The 14878-nt window shown below is 40.4% G+C and overlaps 1 protein-coding gene across 1 annotated transcript; it reads left to right on the top strand.

Moving 5' to 3' along the window:
* The first annotated feature begins 388 nt into the window (after positions 1–388).
* PERP (p53 apoptosis effector related to PMP22) lies at positions 389–14640 on the top strand. The gene is made up of 3 exons (XM_070417768.1): positions 389–667; positions 10324–10464; positions 13172–14640. Exons 1-3 carry the CDS (start codon positions 454–456, stop codon positions 13396–13398), a joined length of 582 nt encoding a protein of 193 aa, XP_070273869.1. The 5' UTR covers positions 389–453; the 3' UTR covers positions 13399–14640.
* The last annotated feature ends 238 nt before the right edge of the window (positions 14641–14878 follow it).

Here is a 14878-nt window from a genome sequence, read left to right as displayed (position 1 = left end):
AGTGTGGGACTTGCAGGAGGCAGCCGATCCATGATTCTCTCTCATCATGGATGTTTCTATCTCTCTCTCCCTCTTCCTTCCTCACTGCAATCAATATATATAAACATTTGCAGTGAGAGGATCCTGTAAGACGAAAAGAAGGTCGCGGGGAAGCCCAGAGGCGCGCCCGGTTGCAGCAGGGCCGTGGCCTGAGGTCCCCGGGCCGGGTCCCTCCAGGTCCGCCCCGGGCGGGCGGGCGGGGAAAGCGCAGCCGCTCGGGTGTAACCTGAGCCCGCCCCGCCTCTCCCGGTGCGTCCCGCCCGCCCAACAGGTCAGGGCTGCGCTCTGAGTCACCGGAATCTGGGTGGGGCCGGGCGCCGCCTCGTCCCTTTTGTCCCTCGGCCGGCGCTCTCGGGCCACTCTCCGCCGCTCCCGAGCCCCGCGCGCCCCTCTCCTTCGCGCCCCGCCGTCGAGATGCTGCGCTGCGGCCTGGCCTGCGAGCGCTGCAGGTGGATCCTGCCCCTGCTCCTGCTCAGCGCCATCGCCTTTGACATCATCGCGCTGGCCGGCCGCGGCTGGCTGCAGTCGAGCGACCACATCCAGACGTCCTCGCTGTGGTGGCGATGTTTCCACGAGGGCGGCGGCAGCGGGTCCGAGGCGGATGGCTGCCAGAGCCTCATGGAATACGGTGAGTGCCGCCGGCCGCCGCCTCCGGGAAGTCCTCCGGGTCGCGGCCGGGTGTGCGCCGGCGCAGTGGGAGTGCCCGGCCTTCGCAAGCCGCCCTTTGGGAAGGGACTGAACAGGGTTAGGAATAATGAGTGACTTAAAAAAATAAATCTGTTCAGAGTTTAGCTTTAGCTTCATACCTCCGATCTGAACAAATCATAGCAGTAGCGGCTTTGAGTGGCCCAAGCCAGACTCAACACTGGAAGAAAATGATCCAGTTCAAACAGAGCTTCTTCGTAGGGTTTGTCGGTTCCGTGCAAAAGATGGTTTCAATCATTTGAAAAGGTCGATGAGTAAATACAATTAACAAAGTATATATTTTTTGATACCTACTGAAATTTCTTCCCATTCCGCCTTCTCCTATGGTTCTTATGATTAAAATATATGTATTTTAAATACCGGCCTTCCCTAATGTTGGCATAAAAGCTCTCTTGGTGAAAATTTCAGTTGTTACGACTTCAGGCTATACTGTACTAATATTCAATGCTTCAGGCTAGTTATTGTCTTGGAGGGGGGGCGGGTAGTGGTGTTTTTTTTGCTTGAAGCACTGCCTTGCTGTTTAGAAAACTTTATTTGAATGTGATTTTAAATCGAAAAAGCAAACACATCTTCCACACCAGCGAAATGAAGCAGAGTTAACACATATAGAGTGTCCCCCTAAAAATGTATACACACACATTGAATAATCACAGAGGCAGTGTTTATTAAAATACATTTCATTTTAAAATGGAGCTATTGGCTGTTAAAGCCTGTATACATTTTGGGGGACACTGTATATTGAAGACGGAGTATTTCATTTTTCCTGCATGGAGGAAGCCTCCGTGCTTAACATGTTGGTAGAACAGACCCCAGAGGAACCTGGTTTTGTCTGATGCTACCCCTGCTGACTGGTAGATGTGAAGAACAGCCGGGTTTAAGTAGGAGCAAAATCAGAAGTTTAAAGCCAAATATTACTCACTGGGACCTTACCAGCCAGGCTTAATAGTTTTAAACCGAGAAAGAGAAAGGCCACCTACCTTTTTTTCATTTCCTTCTGGGACCAGAGACTTGACCGGCCCCCTCCTCCCCTCCAACCCTCAAATGGCCCAGAGCTTCCAACCGAACTGTTTGTTTCTGAGGCCCTCTATCCGGGGCTTGGTGCTGATTCTTATGGACTGTGGAATTGTTTTCAAGTTCCCACCGTGACCTTTTCTCTTCTCCAAAAGGAGGCATGGTTCTCATTGGCAGGTCATAAAAGGTAAAGACTGAGGGGAATCCCTGCTTTCCTTAAAGTGTGTTTTTCTTTTCTTAAAACACAAACAGCATTATTGAATTATTGAAACAGCATTGTTGTATTATTGAAAGTCTGTTAGGTTTTTAATCGAGTTAACACACACACACACACACACACACACACACACACACACATATATATAGAGTGTGTCTAATATATAGAGAACTCATTTCTTTGAGATAATATATCTGTATCTTAAAATGCATTCGAATTTAGTAGCTTGTAGGGGATTTAATAGTTCTGCTTAAATAGGTGTGTTTTTTAAACAGACTATGATAATCACTCCAAAGACTAATACAGACCCCAAGAATACTCAGCAATACTGTACACATGAAATAGAAGTCAGTGCCCTGTGGGGGTTGGGGTGCTGGCAGAACCCCATCAGCACTATTGCTGGGACGGGACCTGACCTGCAAGGCTTTGCCTGTGATCACGGCCCTCCTGAGAAACACACACAATGCAGTTTTTCTCTTCTTTAAATTGAATTGTACACTTTTTTATTGAATTTATTGGGGTGACATTAGTTAATAAAATTATATAGGTTTCAGGTGTACAATTCTATAGTACATCATCTGCATATTGTGTGCTCACCCCAAGTCAGGTCACCTTCCTTTTTGTCTGAACTTGCAGGATGAGCTCACTTTCCTAGGGTGTGGCGCTTTCAACCTCAGGTTGATAGACTGCTTTGTATTTGGAAGGGAGTAAGCAGGCTTTGTTTCTCGGTTTAATTTTTTTTAATTAGACAGAAGTCTAAAGCATTAACTCTTTTTTTTAATCTTTAATTTCTTTATTGATTAAGGTATTACATATGTGACCTCATTCTTCCCATAACCCCCCCCCCCCCCCCATGCCCTCACCCCGCTGTTGTCTGTGTCCATTGGTTGGGCTTATATGCATGCATACAAGTCCTTTGGTTGATCTCTCCCCTTTACCCCCACCCTCCCCTACTTTCCCTCTGAGGTTTGACAGTCTTATCACTGCTTCTCTGTCTCTGGATCTATCCCTGTTCATCAGCCTATGTTGTTCACCATATTCCACAAATGAGTGAGAGCATGTGGTATTTATCTTTCTCTGACTGGCTTATTTCACTTAGCATAATAAAGCATTAACTCTTGATTGTAAAGAAAACATTGATCCAGTGTATATAGATCCATTTAAAAGATAAACTGGTTTTTGCAAAGTTCAGTTTTCCAAGTGAGTCTTAAATCTATTACTATAGATTAGGTGACTGTGGGAAGGAGAAAATAGATATGAATTCACAGGAGAGGTCCGTTTAGGGTTGTTGTAGTCAAGGATGAGTGGGAGTGTTTATTATACTTCTGCTCCACTTCCTGGCAAGGACTGTTCATTAGTTTTGCCTCACAGGTGCAGCCATTGTGCCTACATTGTAGGGCGATGATTTAGGCATCTCTGAACCCTGGAGATTTTCAGAGAGCCTTAATAAGGTCTTGCTGAACATAGTATGTTTATACTACTTTATCTAAAATGTAGTAAGCAGTTTACACACACTCCCACATATGAATAAACACATAAGGACTAAGGTGGATGGCTCTAATTAAAATGATATCTCAATATAAAGAATTGAGTAGGTACATCCATTTTTTTAAAAAAAAAACTTCTTGATATGTACTAGAAAATAAACATTGTGATTTACCACTGAAACTAATAAGTTTACCTTTTTATTACAAAGTGCTTCACCATTTCTTATTGATATTCATAATGTTTATTTTTAAATTTTTATATATTGATTTGAGAGAAAGAGAAACATTGATTTGTTGTTCCACTTATTTATGCATTCACTGGTTGATTCTTATATGTGCCCTTGACCGAGAATCAAACCCACAACCTTGGTGTATCGGAACAATGCCCTAACCAACTGAGCTAACCCGGCCAGGACCATAATATTAATATATTAATTTTGGTATTAAAGACAGGTTATTCTTGGCAAGTATTGGCATTAATACTAAATTATACAGACTTTTTAAATAGAGAGGTATGTAGTTCCTTAATATTATATAAAAAGCAGAATATTATATTCTTTTCCATTATTAACAGTTTCTTAAGAATTTCAGATTACCATATTACCTCATTTTTCCTATAAATGAACCAAATTAAATGCTGAGTATGTTCTTTTCATGATAGTAACAACTAAATAAATACCCAGCTTTACAGATACTTGTTTGAATTTTTAAAAACTCATGGTTTATATTTCTCAAAACTGGAAAAAATATCTAGATTTAAATATTGAAATGATCATTCTTATTTCATGTATAAATAAAATACCTCAGGAGAATATTTTAAGCATTAGTGGTGTAGATTTCAAATCTTAAGCAAGCTCCAGCTTGTCAGGGTGGAGAAGAATAGAGAGGAATGTGTGCACCAAGAATGAAAGTGGGAAGTCGGTGTTGAAGAGCATCTGCCTTGTCTGGGCAGAAAGAAGTGCAGAGCCTCATTTTTACAAAGGTGCCCTTTGATACCACAGAACGCACTGAATGTTTTTATTTTGTTGTGTGTGTGTGTGTGTGTGTGTGTTTTAACATGACATCATTCTTGGATAAGTCAAAGAATCAGAGTATTATCTGAAACATTTTTAGATCATTTAGCCCTATGGTTCTTAAATGTACAGGAAATGAGAAAGATAAATATGAAGTTAATAGGTTTACATTAGGCTAAATTCAATTTAAGGGACTGCATTTTGAGATGATGCTCTTGTGGCTTTTGGTGGGGGCAAGGTGAAATATTAAAATGTTCTTATTTTATGAAATTGGGTGTTAGTAGATAGATTACTCTTTGTGGGCATGTGTTTACATCCTTACATGGCAAAATTAAATAATTGGCCACTCAATTGATTTTCATAGTTTAAAAAATATGTATATTGATTTTTACAATCTTGAAGTCTAGGAACCAATGATCTAGCCCAGTGCACTCCACATTTGCCGCTCGTAGCATTCACCTCAATCCCTCGTTAGGGACCTGAATTGTCTTCTCTCGGTAAACAGACACAGACTCCTAGACAAGCAGAATTAGAAGGGAATAAGAGTACACCTATTCCAGCTTTCTCCCAGCGCTCTCAACACCACCACGACCCATCTGAGCTTCTTCCCTTTGTTCAGCAACTTAATTAGTTCTCTTCTTGATGCTGTTTGTTTAAAAGCACTTCTCTTCTACCATCTTCTACCCATGGAGCTGAAACACGCTTCTCTGTAAATTCTACTTTGTGGCCTTCTTCTGTCTGACAGACTTGTATGTAAGGGTAGATCCTAAAGTCGCTGCTGTTTATCTTGTGTAAATTCAGGGTACAATTCTCTGTTTTTGCATCTTCCTGTGTAGGAAGCTTTCACCATTCTGCCTTTAAAAGACCTTGAAAGGGTAAAGTCTCATAGTTCTGTGAAAACACCATGGTGAGGAGTTATCATCTGGCTCTGCTGCAGGAGAAATGCAGAGCATGTTAGGAATCTCACACCAACTGTGGAACTCTCCTGGGTGACCCTGTCATTCCTCCTTTAAAGCCACTCCTTCTGCCTTCCAAAACCTGCAAAATTGCTTCTCCCTATGCAGATTTCTTTGGAGGCCTCTTCGGTGTTGTCCTGTAATATTTGCTACTCAAAGTGTCGAAGAACAGCAGTATCAGCATTATCTGGAGATTATTGGACACGCAGTGACTCAGGTCCCACCTACTGAATTGGAATCTGTATTTGAACAAGATCCCCAGCTGATTCCTAAGCACTTTTAAGTTTCAGAAGCACTAGCCTGTATTCCTGCAGATTTCTTCCTCATTGAACACGCAACGGTCTTTTTGAATATGTCATCCACCCATGCTTATATTTATTTATAGATAGGATCTTTTATTTTTTTCAATTACGATTTTATGCAGTTTTCAGTTGTGCCTGTATAGCATCTAAAGAATCCTATAGGAACAACATGAAGAGATCTGACAACATTCAGATTCAGTAGATGGGGCCTTTGATATTATTAACAGATGAATCCTTTGTTCTGGAAAGGGAACCTACTCTAGTTGGGTAATAGTTTGGTGGTATCTGCAGGGCACTGAATAAGGGGCTAGACTACAGGCTGTTTTGGTTAATGTGTAGTGTCCACATGTCAAACTATTGAAGAATGCAGAAAACCATTAAAGAAATGCTAACTTTAAGAGGAAAATTAGTGAGTCTCTAAAATATTACCAACAATATTAAAAATATCAATGCTCTTGTCTTAAAAGTTTATTTTTTTCTTTTCACAAACTTCAGTTTGATTTATGATTTCTAGCTTGAAATTCAAGGTATTTATTTTTACTTTGTTTGCTCTTATCAGTTGACCTTACTGATCTTTTCCTAGTCCCTTTTGCCTTGTAACATTGTGTTTTTGCATGTAATCTCTGGGAAAAGATATAATATTCATTTTCATGCAAACAACTCAAAAACATTTCCTATGAAAAGCTCAGAGTTTCTTTAGTGACCATAGAATTATTTCCATGTTGTTGATTTAATGTTGAATCTTTGCAAGCCAGAGAAAAATTTGATAAGCCATTCTTCATCTAAATGGATCTTAAATGAATCTTATTTAAAAGAGGATTTATAACGCTGCTGGTTTCTTTGATAATGTGAACTTCTCCAAGTGGTATTTAGAAGATAAATTTATGACATAATAGATTATGTATATAAAACACCAAATGTATTTTCCCTTAAGGATACAAAACAAATAAACAAAAAGCTTTCCTACAGGGAAACTGTTTACCTGGAGTACTGTATGCTTTTGTGGCCTCAATTCAGAGAATAATAATTGACAATGAGAGTCCTGCCTCCCTACACACACACACACACACACACACACACACACACACACAATTAGGAAAGGCAATAAAATTTAAAGTGCATAAAGCAATAATGTCTTCAGAATAGATCAAGATGGACAGTCTGCCTTTGAAGAACTGAGAACCAGCTGTTGAATCATAGACAAAGTAGCTTTAGGACAAGTTTTAAAAGTCAACATTTTCCATTAGGCTTGGTAAATATGGTTAAGTATAGACCAGTGATGGCGAACCTTTTGAGCTTGGCGTGTCAGCATTTTGAAAAACCCTAACTTAACTCTGGTGCCGTGTCACATATAGAAATTTTTTGATATTTGCAACCATACTAAAACAAAGACTTACATTTTTAATACAATTTTATATATTTAAATGCCATTTAACAAAGAAAAATCAACCAAAAAAATGAGTTCGCGTGTCACCTCTGACATGCATGTCATAGGTTCGCCATCACTGGTATAGACCATGATACTATATAAAAATGTAAATACTTCCCAATTGGGTAATTGTAGATATGAGGCTCATTCTGGGTAATTAAGTGAGACCAAAGGTACTTAGTGTACAAGTTTTTGAAATATATGTCATGGGGAATTGCCATGTCCTAAGTCTTCATGACAGTCGGTCCCCTTTTAGGACAGATTATTGGCCTGGGAGGACCTTGCTCAGATCTGGTAGGATCCATCTCATTATTTTACAACAAAATAGTCATTGACATGAGAAGGCAGTTTGCCTTACTTGTCATTCATCAGTCAGGATAGAATCTTTAAAACCATGCCAGGATTTCCGTCTTAAATGATAGTTACGTGAGTCACTGTGGGTGTTTCCATCTGCCTGAGCAGGTTTTACAGGTCTACTTCCAAGGCAGCCTTTGTCAAAACAGAATGTCCTTAATTTTCCATTTTGATGATTCAGCATTGTAAATAAGCAAGAGATTAACTGAGTTGATTTAATATAGCATAGGAAACGTTCTTAAAATGCTCTGTGATTATACTTATGTTCACAGACTACATGCAGATTCCTGGGCCCTACGCCTCCAGCTCTGATTCAGTATTTCTGGAGGGAGGCACAGGAATTTGTATTTCTGATAAGCTCCCCTGATGATTTTGACTGGGTGGTGTGTGGGCTAGACTTTGAGATGACCTCATTAATGAATGCTCTTCTCAAAGCGCGGCTCCTCTTCTATTGAAAGTTACCTTGCTTGAAGAACAAAGCAAAAGTGAGAAAAGAGACTTACTCAATTCCATTTTTTTACTTTATTCATTTCTATTTTAAAAGAAAACATGTCTATTTTACTTTGCCCCTAAAATATCTCATTGATCTCACAGGAAGAGGAAGGAGACTTGGAGGGAATAAAAATTGTAAAGATAATACTAGGCCCTCTCATGTACTCTCTCAGGCCCATCTAGACCACTGCTGCTAAGGGGTAGTTTGTGTAAACACATGGTATTTGAGCATATAAAAATGTGTCTTCTCCTTCATTACCTGGGTCCCAGTCATTCATGAATGCAGAGGAAGATCTGGAGGACACGGGGATGGGGGGGGGGGGGGGGGGGGCTGCTTAAGGGAACAGAGGAACTTAGCTCGGGTTTGTCTGTAACAGATGGAGATATGAAAATGCAGTGGGGGACTGAGGAACAGCCTTTATGTGACAGTGCGGAACCTTGCGAATGTAGAATAAAATGAAAACTTGAGTTCCTGGAGAAACATCATAGAAATACAGGAGGAACTTTTTGAGCTATGTGACTTTTCACACACACGTTCTCATCCTTACAGTAATCTTGAAAGAAGGTATTTTTAGCCTTGGGCAGCAGATGCGCAGATTGACAGTGACTTATAGGTGGCAGAAGCAGTGTATAAATGAGACCCAATTCTGCCTCCAAAGCCCTTGCTCTTTCTGCTATCCCACCCATATCTTTAACTTTGACCAGTCAAATGACCTAGAATTAAGTGAAGATGAATTTGTCAGCTGAGCTGTACTGCAGTTGGAGTAATACCAGGGCAGAGGTGCACACGACTCTCCTTTTCAAATGCCACAAAGAGTAATCGGTTAAGAATGCATGTTCATCCATTAATGAATGAATGGATAACCAACCTGTGGGATATCGATGCAATAGAATATTTTGGCTATAAAAAGGAATGAAGCACTGATGCGTGCTACAACATAGATGCACCTTGAATACATTATGCTAAATGAGAGAAGGCAGTCAAAACAGCTGCATAGTGTACGGTTCCATTTATCTGAAATGTCCAGAATAGGCAAATTTATAGAGACAGAAAGTAGATTAGTGGTTGCCAGAGCTGGAGGAAGGGGGAATGGAAGGACATGGAATTTCTTTTTGGGGTGATAAAAATGTTGGAATTGTAAGTGGTGATGGTTGCACAACTCTGTGAATATAAAAACTACTGAATTGTATACTTGAAAAGGGTGACTTTTATGGTATATAAATTATAGCCTTAAAAACATTATGTTTTGGATTCAGGCAGGCTCTAAATCAAACTCTGCCTACATCACTTACTGGCTGTGTGGCTATAGCAGGCTATTTGAACTCTCAAAGCCTTAGTACGTATATAGCTTCATTTCTAAAGAAATTATATCAGTATGAACCCTAAAAAGTTATTGTGAGGATTCAGTGAGCTAAATATGTCCAGTTCCTAACCCAGTGCCTGGCACAGAGCAATTACTTCCAAAGTGTTAGTTATTACCTCTAGAGAGAAGGTTGTGTGTGAAGAAATCTTAAAAACCAGAGCAGGTTGAACAGTAAGAATACTGGCTGGAATCACGAGCCTGGGCTCATGGCTCTCCACTTCCACAGGCGGAGGGTAGCATGACACAGGGCTGGAGGAGCCCCTGCAGATTTTCAAACTCAGAGCTCATTTTAGGGCTAACATCGATGGTTAAGAACTCTTGTGCAATAAATTCTGAATACCCCAGAGTTAAAATTTAGGCAAAAGTCTAGGAAGACTGTGCTTAACCATGTTATTTTTTTTTTTTTAAATCACAGCTACTTTACAATTAAATTGTTTTAGTTCACATCTCTGCCTACTCATAAGTTTATGTTTTTAAAGATTATTTTTGCACGGAACCAAGTATTGATATGAAACAAAGATCCTTTTAGAGGTGTTGGGAACATTTCCTAAAGACATGGTACTTTGGATTGTTCAATACCCAAAATTTTGTTTATTATGGTCATGTTGTGTTAGAACTTGAGTGAACCTTTTAAATCTATTCGTTTATATGGCCAGTTTATTAAACAAGAAATAATTTAATGAAATTTAACTTTCATCTCAGAGATAGAAACGCTTGTCCTAAAGCCGAGGGGATGAGGCATTATTGCGTATCAGTATATTAGTGTCCTACATATGGATTGCCTAATTCCCCCCGGAGACATGGAGATGCTTGAGTCTTGTCAAAAGAAAAACTGTTCTTCCATCCAAATGTCATTAGTAGAAAGAAAAAACACTGCTACCCATACTTTGATAAGCGGTTGTTGAATTTGGCACATCATCTGTCTTATTGATCACTGTTTCCTTTCGCTCGCAGCATGGGGAAGGGCAGCCGCTGCCACGCTCTTCTGTGGCTTCATCATCCTGGTCATCTGCTTCATCCTCTCCTTCTTTGCCCTCTGCGGACCCCAAATGCTCGTCTTCCTGAGAGTGATCGGAGGCCTCCTGGCCCTGGCGGGTAAGTCTGTGTGTCAGCGATTCTTCATTCCACCTTCCCTGGACGTCAGTGTAGGAGTGCCTGGTCCCCAAAGAACATCCCTGACAATTGCAGTTCCTGACCTGTTCTCAGAAAGTGTGTCACCAAGGGCAGAATTCACGGAGGAGAGATGTATTTTAAGATCTAGAGCTGTTGGCAACCAATCGGTGTGTCTCCTTAACATTGATGTTTCTCTCTCTCTCTGTCTCTCCCCCTCCTTTCCACTCTCTCTAAAAATCAGTGGAAAAGTATCCTTGGGTGAGGATGAACAACAAGAAACAGAAGATCTAGAGCCCTTTCCTCCTGTGTCTCACCTGGTACTCTTTGCTCCCCTTCCAAATGAGGAAGGTTGTCATTCTGTATACCAGGGGTGGGGAACCTATTTTATGCCAAGGGCCATTTGGATATGTATAACATCATTCATGGACCATACAAAACTATCAGCTTAAAAATTAGCCTGCTGTATTTGGTCAAACATTTAATTAACTCACCCCTAATGCCTTCGCAGGGCCAGACCAAAGGATTTTGCGGGCCTTAAAGGCCCTCAGGCTGGACATTCCCCACCCCTACTGTATACCATCTCTTGTAGGTGATGCCATGTCCAGTGGCACCCCTACCCTGAGGGAATGGGGCTGAGTCAGCTCTGTAGGGGCAGTGTCTCCGCAGTGGGCCCAGTGCCGGCCTTCTGGGATCCCCATGCTGGGGGGCGGTTATGTCCTTGAGCCATTTTACTTATTGAAGGAGTTTTGTGGTCTTATGATGTGGAGGGTCATGAAAGGGTTTTCTGTAGTGGGATGGGGGACCTGGAAGAGGCCAGCCCTGTAATTGCCTCATCGCCGGTGCTGGGGAATCAGAAATTTAGTTATGCAGGTGGGTGGGGCTCAGAGTAAACATTTATTCATGGAATATAACAACTAGGACTCTGGGAGCAAGAATAATATGAAATTTTAGGAAGGCACCTGGCCCTAGGGAAGTCTGTCAGAGGGGCAGGACCCCAGCCACAGAATGGATTTAGATGCAAAACTGGATTTCCTGAGGAGGGGAAAGGAGAAGGAGCTGATGATGGCAAAGTGAGGCCACAGGTCATGTCTCAAGATAACTTAGGCTCCTGGGAGCAAAGCAGAAATCCAGCTACAGACATGGAGTACAGACACAGAGTGAGCAGAAGGCCTTGGACACAGGTCAGAAGCCTTGTGACTAAAGGGGTCCATGAGATGGAGCATGAGCCCAGAGGGAGACCACTTTGTGCTGGGTTCCCACAGAGCCTAGGGCAGGACAAACGGCCCTGGCTGAGAGGCAGGGGGTGGCCTCAGGGAACTGGCCCATGCAGGCTCTGCCCTTGCTTGTACATTTAAAAATTCCTCTTGATTAAAGATAAAGTTTATTCCAGTGTTCCTCATGCTTGAAAGTTTGCTTTTGGAATAATATTTTAAAATCAGAAATTACTTGGAATCACAAAAGATATGAGGAACCTTGTCAAATCCCACCTCTGCTTCTATTTGGCTTTTTGCAGTTCAAATTGTTTTTTTAAATACTCAAGCAGAACTAAAATCTGCTCATACCCTTTGACATGGCAATGTACATATGAAATATTAAGTCAATAAAATGCAGAACATAGCACAGAATGGATATATTCATTATAGCTTTATAGAAGTATGCATATTCACTGAAAAAACTATAAAAGATGGTTATGTTCTTTTTACTTTTGAGTTGCTTAAAATGTTAATATGATTACTAATGATTGTAATAATGTGACTCTTATGCCGAAAAGATTAGAAATCGACACATTTCTTTATTTCCTCTCTTACACTTCACCAAAGCCCATCTTTCATTTCTGCTCCCTGAGCCTGAAAAGCTCTTCACCCTCCATCTCTCATTTATTCTTTAGATCCTCACTTCCTTTTCTGGTGATTCTCTGCATGGATCATTTGCAACATTGGTTCATCATTTCATTTAGGCATTCATTTATTGAAGGACTATTCCAATGGTGTATTTTGAATGGAGTGATTGATGTGTGTGTGTGCATGCACGTCTGTGTATGTGTATATACATTATTTTTGCTAACAGTGAAAATATTAACTATGTCTTTGGCACAGGAAATACAAAGGTGATAAAAATACTCTTCATTACCATCCTGCTTTCTATTATATGCCACAGTTTTGGCTTTTTGCTTCAATATATAATACTTGTACCTGGACTGTACAGTGATTCTCTAGTTGTCTCCTGTCCGTATTTCTTATATTCAGGATTCCGCTCAATGCCAGCTCTCTCAGACACACAATATTTAAAAATCTTTTTTGGCTCACGATTAACTAGATACCCTACAGTGGTCGGCAAACTTATTAGTCAACAGAGCCAAATATCAACAGTACAACAATTGAAATTTCTTTTGAGAGCCAAATTTTTTAAACTTAAACTATATAGGTAGGTACATTGTTATTAACTTAATTAGGGTACTCTTAAGGCTTAGGAAGAGCCACACTCAAGGGGCCAAAGAGCCGCATGTGGCTCGCGAGCCGCAGTTTGCCGACCATGGCCCTAGCCTCTTCCATTAGCATTATTTAGGTGGATTTCATACTTATTTAAAGGCAAAAACATTGAGAGCGGGATTTAATCTATTGTTGCAATTCATTCATTCATTCATGCATGCATACATTCACACTTTGGGATTTTTTTTCCTTTCCTTTAGCTGTGTTCCAGATCATCTCCCTGGTAATTTACCCCGTCAAGTACACCCAGACCTTCACCCTTCATCTCAACCCCGCTGTCAATTACATCTATAACTGGGCCTACGGCTTTGGGTGGGCGGCCACGATTATCCTGATCGGCTGTTCCTTCTTCTTCTGCTGCCTCCCCAACTACGAAGACGACCTCCTGGGCAATGCCAAGCCCCGGTACTTCTACTCCTCCGCCTAAGGTGGGGACGGATTCCTGCTGCCAGGATGGATTCCAGAAGAAGAAACTGTTTTTCCCAGAATACTTTGAACCTATTTGGCAGGGAGGGGAGAAGGGCACTGTTCATATCATTAGACTAGTCAAAGCGCTAAAACAATTTTCGAGAAAATTGAATGGTGTTATAGTTTCATATTCGTCTTTTATATATATTTTATAGAGTGAAACAAAACTTACTTCTTTTAACGAATTACCTGTAATATGCCAATATTTTCTTAATATCTGTCCATATAATTTATACTGCATTTGTAAAAGAATATGAAACTTACCATTTTATAAGGTAAAAATAAGAAGACTTAAAAGATTTAAGTAATCTGATCAAGTGTCTGTCTGTCCCGGATTAAACTAGATCTATTAAGGGAAAAGAAGAGGGAAATATGGTAAAAAAATTGTCAGGGACCAAATATTCTAAAAGAAATGTAAAAAAATAAATATTTTTCCAGCCTTTGGCTAGTTAAGGAAGGCAAAAGAGTTTCCTAAATGCATATCATTTGTGAGAATTTCTAATTCACATCCCGAGTAATAGGTCTTTTGCTAAGCTTCACATTAACTTGATATGTCATTTAGGAAAGTATTCTTTCATGACCAAAACCTGTTGCAGTAGTAAGGCCTTCTATGCAAGGAAATGCTAAGATGAAATTTTCTCTTTAAAAATGGTTTGTAGGGGTGGGGTGTGGGAAAATGATATGTTAATCTGTTCTGTTTTGTGTCTATATGTTAAAGATCAGAGTAGATTGCGTTGAAAGATGGTCTGGGTCTAAGTCATTGTGACTGACAGGCATGATCAGGTTGTGCAGCAAAGCATTAGGAAGGCCATTCCTATCACAAAAGAAACATTAAAACAACCTTGGGAGAAGAAATGACTTGAATTTCTCATCTCAGTTGAGCAGGCTCTACTCATATAGACACAGCTTCTGATAGATTGTAACTGTAAGTAAAAACTTAAATATAGTAAAAAACCTGGTCTTTTTTTGGTAAGCTGATTTAAAATATCTGGTATAAAGCATGCAACAGGAGAATTCAGGGATATGAGATCTCTGAATGGGAAATATATGATATATCACATGGGTTATTATTTTTTTTACCATTTGTATTTACATAACAAAAACCAATTCATTTGATATATCGAATTATTATTTTGTAAATTGCAGGATAAGCAATTACAGTTTTTATTATGAATTTTTCCCAATAAACCAGATATTCTAATCTTGTTTCTAGTTTGCAGTTTTTTAAAACATTTTTCTTCAAATATGGGGAAGGGAATTTTTCAAAAATGCTTTGAGTTGAGGTAGTAAGAATCTATAATAATAAAAGCATAATATGCTAATTAGACCAACGTCCTTCCAGATGACCTTACAGATGAAGCCATGTCTGCGAGGGAAGCCCAGTTCCTGGGTGCCAGGGGGAAGCCGGTGCCGGCAGCCTAAGGAAGGAAGGCCTACCC

The sequence above is a fragment of the Myotis yumanensis genome, unplaced genomic scaffold, assembly GCF_028538775.1.
Source record: "Myotis yumanensis isolate MYYU_CA2020_CCGP unplaced genomic scaffold, mMyoYum1.0.hap1 SCAF_6, whole genome shotgun sequence".
Taxonomy (NCBI): domain Eukaryota; kingdom Metazoa; phylum Chordata; class Mammalia; order Chiroptera; family Vespertilionidae; genus Myotis; species Myotis yumanensis.
Note: the sequence above shows the minus strand (reverse complement) of the source record. Positions and strands in the feature narration are given on the sequence as shown.

Coding starts and splice junctions, on each gene's coding strand:
- PERP (XM_070417768.1), top strand. CDS start 454: ATGCTGCGCTGCGGCCTGGCCTGCGAGCGCTGCAGGTGGATCCTGCCC. Junction 668..10,323: donor CCAGAGCCTCATGGAATACG/GTGAGTGCCGCC, acceptor TTTCGCTCGCAG/CATGGGGAAGGGCAGCCGCT. Junction 10,465..13,171: donor AGGCCTCCTGGCCCTGGCGG/GTAAGTCTGTGT, acceptor CCTTTCCTTTAG/CTGTGTTCCAGATCATCTCC.